Genomic DNA, 12,502 nt, shown 5'->3' with positions numbered 1-12,502 from the left:
CAATTGTCGATCTGCTTGGTCTATAATCACTTAGGTAATCTCCAATTGTATTTTCAGCTGTCTCTTTTATCCTTGATAGAATGCAGTTAGTAAATATTTTGTATGTAACATTTAAGAGTGTTATTCTCCGGTAATTGTTGCAGTCCTTTCTATCTCCTTTCTTATATATTCCATAGTCTTTTTGTCAGTTCATCTCTTCCGTTCTTTATAAATTTTGCTACTATCTCGTCCTTTCCAGGCGATTTGTGATTCTTTAAATTTTTTATCTGGTACTTGACTTACTCTTAAGACGGACTTAGGCAACACTGATCATTTCTATTATACCACCAATTATATATTTTATAAAGAAGAATATTTTCTGTGCATTGACTGGATAGACTTTTATTATTTACATTTTATGCATTTTAGAATAAGTTATTAATGGTTAAAAATGATAGAAATTATTTAAAATTACAATTTGCTTACATTTATGAAAAATCTATATATTAAAAATCTATCTGGTCTGTGCACAGTAAATATTTTTCTTTATAAAGTATATAATAGGTGCCTTTACTCTAAACTGAACTAGAGAGTTCTAATTGTGAAAATACAGAATATCTTTTTTCCCATGTGGGAGATAGATAGAGAAAATAAATGTTGGTATCGTGGTCCCTTAATGATTTTTCTACCGTTTCTAAGAAAATATAAATATGGAATGTCAAAACAGGTCTATTGCAACGTCGCACTCTGGATTATCTGAATTATAGGTCAGACCAGAAGAATTTTAATTTAAAAATTAATTTTTTATAATAATAATAAAACAAACACCTAAATAATCTCCCTTTGTCTTCATCAATACAGGATAGTGATATAATATTTTAAGTTTTAGCTTATAAGTAAATTCTTAAAATTTTTCTGAATATATTGAAACTTGATTTATTAAAAAGTTAACTAAATTAATTTATACAATGAGTTTTTCAAATTTTCTCAGAGATATAATGAATTTTGAACTTAAATCCATAAAAAATTATTAAGTTAAATATTTGTTAAATTTCTATTTAATATATAATAATTTTTAAAAATAATGTTCTTCTGTCACTAGGTTCACAAATGTGTAATAGATTAATTTATAAAAAAATTATTTTAATATGATATGGATTTTATTTTTCAATTACGATATTACACAATATTAAAAAAAAACCTATTTTTGTATTATGATTGTACCTACATAATTTTTTTTTACCACTTGTATATTTTTATTTTTGGTGGCGGAACAGGTACAAGTTTACTTAACCTATATATATATATATATATATATTTAATTTATATAAGTAAATGCCTGTATTTTTCGTTATGATTATGTTCCAGTCTAATCTACTAATTTAATTAATATTTTTCAGAGGCCAAATTTGCTGTCATGAGTCATGATGGGTTTTTTAAATGCCCTCGAGATAACTGTGGTAAGAGATATAAGTACAAACCAGGATTGTACAGACATTTAAGATATGAGTGTCAGAAAACTAGACAATTTTTTTGTTACATATGTTTGAAGAGATTTTATCAAAAAGTACATTTACAGTCACATATGGTTGCGAGACATCTCAGTTCAGATTTTAGTATTACACTGTAATCACTATCAAAAAATAATTTTATTGTTGTTAAAAAGCTTATACCAAAATTATTATTATATTATTTGTTGATCATTTTTAATTATTTATTGGGATATTTTTGGGTTATTGTGTTGGATATATAATATATTTTTAATTTTTTAATTTATCCATTTTTGTGTTTTTTTTTTTACTATTAAAAAATTTAATATTATAATGTTATTCTAATAGCATAAAATGTTCATGTAATTTTCATAATAAGAGACACACTATTGAATATAATATGATTTTTACTTATTTATTTATATTTTATACAGCCATCTTATGATATTATATTTTTGATTACTGTATTTTTATTTTTAGTTTTGTAATTTTTTTGTTATTCATTTTATACGTACTTTCATAGAACTGATTATTTTAAATCAATTATTATACATTTTAATTAATTTCAGTGTAAATTATTATGGTATTTATATAAGAAAAACTGTACGTAATATTGGTTGAATTTTATTGTGTGAATTTATTTATTAGTGTTGTCATGTTTTGGATGTATGTAGGTAGTTATCGGTAATGAAAAACATTTAAATTCCTTTGTTTTTTTTTGTGACTTATAGTTTTTGTTTTCAGCTAATTGTCTTCATAAACCATATTTTTGCACAATTTGCGGCAAGCGGTATAAACATTTGGCAAGTTTACGTTCACATGTAAAATTTGAGTGTGGAAAAGAACCTCAATTCTCTTGTGCCATGTGTTCAAGAAAATTTTCAATCAAGAGTAATTGTAGACGCCATGAAGTGCTTGTTCATAACTTTAGCTTTTCTTTAAATTCGACTGATTATAAGTAATTAAAAACAATAAAAATAATTGGATAAACTATAAAATTATCTAAATTAAATCTATTTTACATTCATATTTTTATAAAAATTATAATACATGAATAGACATGCAATGTTAACATACAAATTTGTTGTGAAATAATGGGTTGGTTGTTTTCTATTTTAGAGAAAACTTTTTAAGTATTATCTTAATTTATTTATGGTTGATCTAAATAACATAAAATATTAAGATTTCCTAAGAAATTAAATTGTTAAAATTGTTTTATTTTTAATAATTTAAAATGTATTTTATTAGTACTTTGAATAATTTATTTTGATGGATATATTTTTCTGTGTAGAAAATTAATTTGAAATACAATTTACCTATATTAATTTTATTTTGTATATTTTTTAAGTTACATTGCTGTCTTCACACTGATTTTATGTATTAAACTTACTCATTGATATATTAATGTTTTTTTAAAATTTTAACATTAAACTAAATTATTTTTTTAACTATACCATTATACATAAATGTTTATTAAGAAACATATTAGTTGGAGAAAGGAAAATGTTAATATATTCTTTATTATTTAAAAAATACTCTCCTAAAGTGAAGTACAAAGATTATTATTATAAATGAAAAATATTTAGTAAATAGTGTACTGAACTAGAAGAAAAACATTATTTCATTATCATATTTTCATACTCAATTTTAACAATAATAAAAATTTGTATAATATGTATATTAAAAATATGATTATGAGCAAATTGTTAGTATAGTACAAGTAATCTAAAAGTTATATTTTGTTAAGTACTGAGTAAAAAGTAAACCCTTAGTTATAATATCTTAATTTAAAATCCAGTTTAATGTGTGTAATAAATTGTAATCATCAGTATTTTATTAGAACTAGGAGCCCTATTCATTTCTATCATCTCTTTTCTCAAACTAAATAAACTAAGTATCTTTATCTTAAAAGCTATTATTTCAAAATCTATACTATATAATCAATAAATCTAATTTGACTAATGTCTATATTTTTGTAAAATATACCTGTTTAATATTGCAGGGTATTTTTCAAATTGTATTTATTTAATATTTCAATATTATATTATATATATATATATATATATCTATAATATTGCAACTATAATTTTTTATATTCTAATGTACTTCAAATTCAAATACCTACATAACATGTAAATATATGATGTGTAGATTTTATTATTTTGTAAAATTATAGAATGTACTTTTTAATATTACATAATATTAAAAATGTTATTCAATTTCCTATATACATTTTTAAAATCAGGAATAATAGTATTAGTGTAATGTTAGATCATAAAAGATTGAATGGTTATAAGAATATGAAAATTAAATAGACCTTTTTAATGATCCATTTATCATATTATAATTATTTTTTGAGTTTTGGATAATTATTTATGATTAAGTTTATTTGAGATATTTATTAAATTTGTTAAACTATTCTATTAATTGTTAATATATATTTTGTACCTCAAAAGATTTATTTTTACCTTTATGATAAAGTTATGTATAGACATAATATTCAATTTGGGGTTTGTTTTATTCAATCAGACTCTTTGACTGTTAGCTTCAACAGTGCCATGCTTGTAACTAACATCAATAACAAACCAATTTGTTCTGCAGTTTAACAAAATAAATTGTTTTTAATAGTAACAGGTGCTTGAGTACCGTCTATGTATTTTTTTTTTTTTTTTATGATTGCTCACATCACAGGAGTCCCTTTTTGTTATCATGTTCTCAGGTAGTCTTCGATGGCGAATGGTTAACAAACAGTTGAAAGAAACAGGTTCTGATGGGCGAATCACATGTCCAAAAAATTGTGGTAGCCACTATAAAAGTAAAAGTGGTTTGTACAATCATCTCAAATATGAGTGCGGTATCGAACCACAGTTCAAGTGCAATTATTGTGGAAAAAGCTTTGCTCGACATAGTAATATGCGAAGACACATGCTTGTCCACCTGCCGGGGTCTGTGAAAAAGGAAACTGAAGATGATAATTGTAATCCTTTATGGTTTTACAACACTGACTCTCAATAGTCCCAATTCTAACAATTCACTTTAAATTTAGTTAGTATTTAAAAGTTCTGAAATATGCATTTATGTATCAAAAATGATTGAATAAACTTAATAAACTAATAAAAAAATAATTTTTAAATTAAATAATACATTTTTATTTTTTGAGAAAACCCCAAATTATTAAATAAAAAACATTAATTCAATCAATAATTATTGATTACTAAACTAACTAAATTTAAATTAATGTTAAAAATGTTGAGAATAAAAGCTGATATAAACTGATATTAACTATATTCTGTTGACAATACATTTTGTGATGAAATTTTTAAGTTTTAAAATATATTCAGTTTTAATATGGATGTGGAAATATATAATTAAATAAATAAATAACACAAATACTCTGTTTATTAATTATGTTTAAAAAATATATACTTGACATTTAGTAATAATATATATCAGAAGAAATATGCAAATATAAATAAATTAAAACTATTATAAATTGTTTTTGAATTTAATAAAAATCCGTAAATAATAATTTATTTATCATCATCTTAAATGAAAATACATTAAGTTAATTGTATACCCTAGTCAAGGCTTTTTGAAACAATTTAAATGATTTAATTTCCATTTAGGATTTCAATTTGTATGTTGTTGTATGTTAATTTAGAAAACTTAATTATTACATTTTAGAACAATTTCTTTATTTTTAATTATTATTTCCGTTACTTTATTGAAGTGGGCGGTAGTTATACAATAATAGGTATTGAATTAATTTTATTAATTTTTTTGAATTGCTCTATTACAGATTTTATTTGTATCATTTTTTTTTTAGTATTCATAACTTATACGCATTAAACTATTTATTTTTCCATTTACTTTTACTTGTCCACTGGAATGTTATGCTTGTTATGGTATAGTTTGTTGTTGTTATTATTTTTGAGTGATAATAAAAATCAGAACACTAAAATAAAAAAATGTTATTGTTGTTGTTTTAATATATATGTTATTATTATTATTATTATTATTATTATTGTTATTGTTCAGTTGAAGTATTTTATTAATTTGTTAAATCGGTATGTTATTATTGTTTCACCTAATCGATTGTTATGTTAATTATATTTTATTCATTGTTTATTGTTAATTTTTAAACTAATGTTATATTAAGTAATTCAATAATAATTATGAACTATTATAATAATTTTAAATACTTTTAAATAACAATTTTGGTAATTTATTATGAATATTTATAAAAGTTTTTTTTTCTTTTTTATAAGTACCTATATATTTTTATATTTTTAATTAATCACTTATATTTATATGTAAGAATGATATTTAATAAGTAAGAAATTTTAGATAGCTTTTACATTTTTATCTTCTATAACTTCTGATTTAAAATGTAATTTAAATAAATTGAATGGAAATATTTATTGATACTTAAAAGTTTTAAATATAGTTAAATATTAAAACTAAATTCATAGGAATATGAATATTGAAATGCCGAAACTAATAACCAAAATGAAGTTTTTTTAGAAATATATTTTTAAATAGGCTGAAGTTCTGAAGTTCTTAAATAATACAAAACCAACAATTGTATTCTGAAAATATTAAAAAGTCACCTTATTATTTTTATGTTACCTATCGCCTATAAGAAATATTTAATTAATATAAACATTTTTGGAAACTTCTTATTGAGTCAGTTTTAAGCTTTATAATTTCTTTTCTTACCCAATAACTAGTTATTTGAATCTCATTTTTACTTTAAACCAGTAATAGTAAAGCAGGCAAAAAGGTGGTGGTCTGTGTCTTGATTTGGAAAGTTAACCGTTTTGTATCGTATATTTATAGTTTATAATAAGTATATTATATGCATTGTAGTTTGATAACGATTTTTGAAAATAATTTGTTAAATCTAAGAGTCCAATCTTCTTAATTCCACATATAAATTCATTAACATATAAAGCCTAATTATAATTGGGTATAATAGACGTATAGTTAGAAAGTGTTAAAATAATTTATCTTAGGTTCATCATGGACAAAATCAAAGTAGTAGAAGAATTTTTTGTTGGGCTTTTATGTTGACCAATCAAATATGTACATTCTAAATTTTAGATAGAATTACGGTAATGGTTAGGTTAGAGTAGGGTAATCTTCAGGTACTTCAGATTGAGGAGTTTAATTCAATTATCATTAACACGTAAAATATTTATTTTATTTATATATGTGTGTCTATGTGTGTGTGTGTGTGTGTGTGTGTGTGTGTGTGTGTGTTCAGTTTGATTTACCTATTGATCACAGCATAACTTAACATTAAAATTAAGTAGTAAAGCAAAAGAAGAATAATTGTTAGGTAGGTAAGTCATTAAGGTATAAGGTAACAGAGTATAGTTTATAAGAAATAAGATATAAGTCATAAACTATTTTAAAAAAATATGTCAAATATCAGAAATCTACATAAAATGTCTATAACTAGACAGATTAGCCACTGTAGCTTTATTTATTATTCTTAGTTTGGAAGTAGTGAAAAATGATTCCGTTTAAATTGTATTTATCAATACTTCTTTAAAATTATTTAGTTTCTTTAGTTTTCTTTATGCCCAGTATTCTAAAAAGATTAAATAAAAAATGCAAAAAGAACTCATGATAACTATTAAATAGAAATCATTTTATGCGAAGTATTTGTTAAAAAAATAAATTGAAATATTGGTATAATAATCATATTATTAAAATAATTTAATATTGTTGTACCCATCCAGTAATTTTAAGATAAAATATTTTAGTTATTTTAGAGTAGAGTGATAATTTTATACTTTTTTTTAGTATAAAAATTTTGTAGTTAACATAACATTTTGTTATAATATAAAATTGTATTATTTATTAATATTTTAAGATTCAACAACTATGTTACCTGTGTTTTGTAGCTTAGTTAATTGATTGTACCTTCTTTAAATTATGTTATATTTTTCAGGTAGTTTGTTTTTCTCATGTACAAAAAGTAATTGTAATAGAGTGTACAAATCAAGAAATGCACTGTACACTCATCAGAAGTACGAATGTGGAGTGAAACCAATGTTTAGGTGTACTTTATGTATGAAATCGTTTAAACAACCAGGAAGTTATAAGTGTCATATGATATCTAAACACAAGCGACTTGTTTAAAACTATAATGTAATAACTAGTATTTTAACTAATCATACATTAATAATAACATAACATTTTTTTTAAAATTTTTTTGTATATTTTTGTATTCTAATTTTTAATATTACTTAAATGAGAAAATTCTTTCATTTTTATTTAAATTTATTATATAAACTATAAGTGTAATTCTTATTTGTATACTTTTATAATATAGTTAATTATTATTTTATAAAAGTATTATTTCATAGTGTTTTAACACAATAAATTGTAAGTAAAACTTCATATTAATAAAGGAATCTATCAGAAATGTATTGATTTAGTTCATGTTAATTATATTCATAAACTGATATATTTTATATTTTTATCTATTAATAATTATAATGTTTCTTTTATAGTTTAAGTTAAATAACCACAATAGTATGTTATTAACAATGTCAAATTGATCTGTTTATAATTATTAGTAAAAATTTATTTTAGATATTTGTAGTATTCTACAGTTAAAGTATTATTTTTTTAGTTTTATTATATTAATCGATTTCATTTCTTAAATATACACTAATTTAATATTTTTTAGTCAATTGCTTTGCTTACTGATGTAATCATAAAGAAAAATAAATAAATTAAAATATGAAATAATATGATTATTTTTCTGGTTTTTATATAGATAAAATACAAATTATGACTAAAGCAAATATTCATCGGTGTCCAAATGAAAAGTGTGGCCGAAAATTTAAAATGCAGCGATCATTGGGTGCTCATCTTAAATATGAATGTGGACTCGAACCTCAATTTCATTGTACTGTGTGTAATAAAAGGTTTAAACAACAGTTTACCTATAAGACTCATATGATTAATGTACATCAAAAAAACATACTTAATTAATTAAAATTTATTTTCAATTCGCTTTATTGACAATAACTATTTAACTTAGATTTTTTTTATACTAAAATACAAATAATTGTTTACTCGTGTAATTTTATTTGTATAATATCTATACATATATTATATATGTATATTAGTTTAGACTTTTCTTGTACTAAACTGTTAGTATTAGAACTATAATGATTTTGATGAACAATGAAAGTATCACAGTTTGAATTACTTGTAATTAATTAGATAATTATTCTATGGATTAACTATGACTAGATTTTTAATTATTAGTAATTTGTGTAACTTATACATTTTACTGTACTTCAAAAACTTTTAAGGAAACAATGTAAAATGGCTGATAAAAAAAAAATACAAATTAATTACCTTAAATAAATAATTGTGCCACCTATGATAAAAAAAAAATTATATGTTAAGTAAAAATAATATAATAAAATATATATATTTTTTTAATTACGAGTTTTTAAGTATCTAATTTTGCAGTTTTAAAGAGCACAAAACATAAAAATTAAGTTTATGTGTATTTTAGTTTCAATTAAAAAATTATATTATTAGTATATAATGTATTTTTATGTACTGTTAATGAATCAGAATTTTTCTAAAAGTTTTTAATTTTTTAAGAATATTTAAAATTTGTTAAAAGTATAAGAGCACGTATAGATGTGTAGTTAACAAAAATACTAAAAGTTAGTATAGTCAGTTATTATTAATACAAAATTTTTTATATTTATTCAAAAAGCAATGGTGAACCATAAAATGTCTAGGTTGATAAACCATTATGTAAGACAAGTATCTTTTACATGTCACATATTCTAAATATCGTAATATCTTTAAATAATATTTTTTTCTCATTGGATTTTGACCAAATTATGTTTAATAGTGCTGACTAAAAATAATATAACATTTAATAATAATTTAAAGAAAATTTGTTTTACTCTTATTAATCTATAATACTATATATATATATATGAATGAAGGTTGGAATCAACATATAGCCAAAACTACTGAACCAATTAATTTGAAATTTTCTATTAAATGTACTTCTAAACATAAATGTTGCTTAAATACATTTTATTATAAGCACTTATTGGCTTGAGCAACAATTCAAACCATTATAAAATGTTTTAGCAGGTGAATCAGAACTTGAAAATATTGTCAAATTTATTTAATTAATATTAATGTTTCTATACTTTAACTCTACCACCACTTTTACTCGACAACAATGAGTAATTCAGTTAGTAAATTATAATTGAACTATTGTAATGTAACGTTAAAAATGTATTTACCTTCAAGTCAGAAACAAATAGTAAACAAACAAAATAAATACTTTTTTGTGTATCTACTTTAATTTGATTGGGTGTATGTAGTGTTAAAAATTTCATGAAGTATAAAATTGTGAAGTATTTAAATATTTAAATGTTTTCACTGTTTTTTTTTTTTTTTTTTATAAGCTTAATTTTATGTTTGTTATTAGTGATTATTTTCTTTAATATTAGTAGTATTATTAATTTTTATACTAAAAAAAAATATACAAACATGTTTAAATTATTACAATATCATGAAATAATTTTATAATATGAAATATAGAATACTAAATATTACAAAAGTATTATAAATGTATATACAATAATACTTTAATTTAGTAATACGTTATAGCACTGAATGTACTAATATTATTAATATTTGTATTAATTAATGTTGCTTTAGTCCATTCATTTTTTTTTTTTTTTTGGGTAACCTTTTCATTGGTTGATTTGTTTCACTATTGATGTCCAGCATTCACTTATTTTCCTTCTAAATATTAAATTTTCTGCCAATATATTTACTTATTTATTTTCTTTTACTGAATATCTCTGGTGATGTTTTTCTTTTCAAATGTTCCCCCAATAACAATTTGGTTTTCACATTCTTCACATTGGTTTTAAACTATTGTTAGACTATTTTTATCTTCTTTATGCATTTCTAGACATATTTTTATTAGAAATTGTCAACGAGCACTGACACACTGAATAGCTCCCACTAATTAATCTTTTTTTCTTCCTCCCTCTTAAGGCTATATTTAAATTAATTTCTTCTATACAACGGTAATCCATTAAATACTAAATACTTTGAAATTATAAATAGGAAAATTTTCTGGAATCCTATGCTTTTGTATTTGATTTCTCCTAAATATTCTCATTCATCTATGGTTTTAGACTTAAAGGGTAATAAAAAAGTCCATAATCTACTATTTAATCACCTATTAAAATTGAAGTTTAATCATACTCTTGTTTTCTCTAATCATGGTAGTTGTAATGTGATTTTTGTAATATATTATTCATTTGTTTTGCTATTTTTTCAATTTAAAAAATCTATTTTATCTTAGTTTTTATTAATCTTATTGTTCTTTCATTTAATAATATCAATCTTAAAATTGTTCTATACTTCATTCTCCATACAGGTTTTAAAATATAAAAATGTGTTAGCTTTGAATTATTATTAATTTTATTTTTTTGTGTAATGGTTGAAAATTGAAATACAATAACTTACATTAAAAAAAAAAAAATTGTCAAATAGTGTTTTTTAACATATATTTTGGCTAGTTAGCCTTTTGTTCATTTTTATTTTTCAGTTTTATTATTGATACTGCACTGTTTTAATAAATTATAGTGGTAAAATTAAATTATGTATAATTAGTTGGTATTTTGTAAGACTATACATAAATAATGTCTGTATCATATAGTGTTAATAAGATAAACAAATTATAGTGAATTTTATGTTTGATTTAAATTTTTTAAATACAATTATAGAATTATGTTTATACTTTAATATGTTTGTAATTTATAAAAATTAAATATGTTAATTAATTTTTTTTTAGAAATAAGAAATTTACAATTTTTATAACTTTGTATACCTACTATTTTTAATATATCTTTTATTTTTTTATTTATGTTGATGAAATTCTGAATACTCTTTTTTTTTTTTGTATAATAATATATAAGTTAATACCCGTTTATAAGAATTATAAGTTTTTAAATTTTTTTATGACAACCTTTTTTAGTTTAAATAACATTTCATACAGATACAATTAATAAAATCTAAAATACAGTAAAACCTCATTAATTCAGACAACTTAAAGTTTCAATTAATCCGGATTAAACAAAATAAATAAAAATCATAAAATATAAATAAAAAAAGTCGGCAAATGGGTATCGCTCTGCTGTACATTAGGGGGTGGGGTGGACCTCAGACTAGAGTAGGTTAAATTTGAATGCAATGATAGGTATCATTGTATACGAAAAACGATTCTGAACGGAGATGATTTGTCAGTCTAAAACAGCGGTTCTTAACCTGTGGTACGCGTACCACTAGTGGTACGTGGCAAGCTCATAGGTGGTACGCGAAGAAAATCTACCTTTATAAAAAAACATATACATATACATTATTAATAACCAAAAAAAAAAAGCAAAAATATGGTCAGGTGGTACGTAAAAAATTTCAAACTGTGTAAGTGGTACGCGAATACAAAAAGGTTTAGAACCGCTGGTCTAGAATATTTAACGTTAGATATAAATACAAACAATTTTATGCATTTTGAACTACAAAATAATTTCCAAATATTCATGATTTTGACGAATTTTTGTCAAAATTTGAACTTTAAATGCTAATAAAAAAAAATTGTGCCTATGTATTCTTATAATTTTTTAATCACTATAAGAATAACATATGAGGAACTTTGTATAAAATTTTCAAGTATTTTGATTGGGTCAAAAAAATTTTATCGTCACTTCAAAAAAAATTTTCAGAAAAATTGAAAATTTCAATTGTCTATAAATATCTCAAAAAAACTCAAAATATTTTGAAAATTAAATCATGTAAAGAAAATGCCAATCTAAATAACTGGTAAAATTTTTAAGAATCTATGACTTATATTTCTTGAGTAATAACAAATATTTAAAATCGTTTGAGGATAAATCGTTATCGTTACGCGATTTCGTAAAAATTTAAAATTCATACGCACTTAAAATTTTTCCTAT

The 12,502-nt window shown here is 21.8% G+C and overlaps 1 protein-coding gene across 42 annotated transcripts in view; it reads left to right on the top strand.

The window, feature by feature from the left end:
* Positions 1-12,502, top strand: part of LOC114119934 (longitudinals lacking protein, isoforms A/B/D/L-like) — a 196,408-nt gene that overhangs the window by 76,767 nt on the left and 107,139 nt on the right. Inside the window, exon 5 of one of the 42 annotated variants that reach the window (XM_027984063.2) lies at positions 8,263-11,415. The exons of 38 other annotated variants lie outside the window; for them this stretch is intronic. In XM_027984063.2, the coding sequence (XP_027839864.1) occupies positions 8,263-8,480 (218 nt within the window). In that variant the 3' untranslated portion in view covers positions 8,481-11,415. Of the gene's footprint in view, positions 1-1,379; positions 1,760-4,188; positions 4,500-7,428; positions 7,629-8,262; positions 11,416-12,502 lie in introns of those variants that run through there. 3 more of the 42 variants (XM_027984861.2, XM_050205585.1, XM_027983532.2) reach the window with 3 other exon arrangements.

The sequence above is a fragment of the Aphis gossypii genome, chromosome 1 (genome assembly GCF_020184175.1).
Source record: "Aphis gossypii isolate Hap1 chromosome 1, ASM2018417v2, whole genome shotgun sequence".
Taxonomy (NCBI): domain Eukaryota; kingdom Metazoa; phylum Arthropoda; class Insecta; order Hemiptera; family Aphididae; genus Aphis; species Aphis gossypii.
The sequence above is the reverse complement of the archived record's forward strand: the minus strand, read 5'-3'. Positions and strand labels throughout refer to the sequence as shown.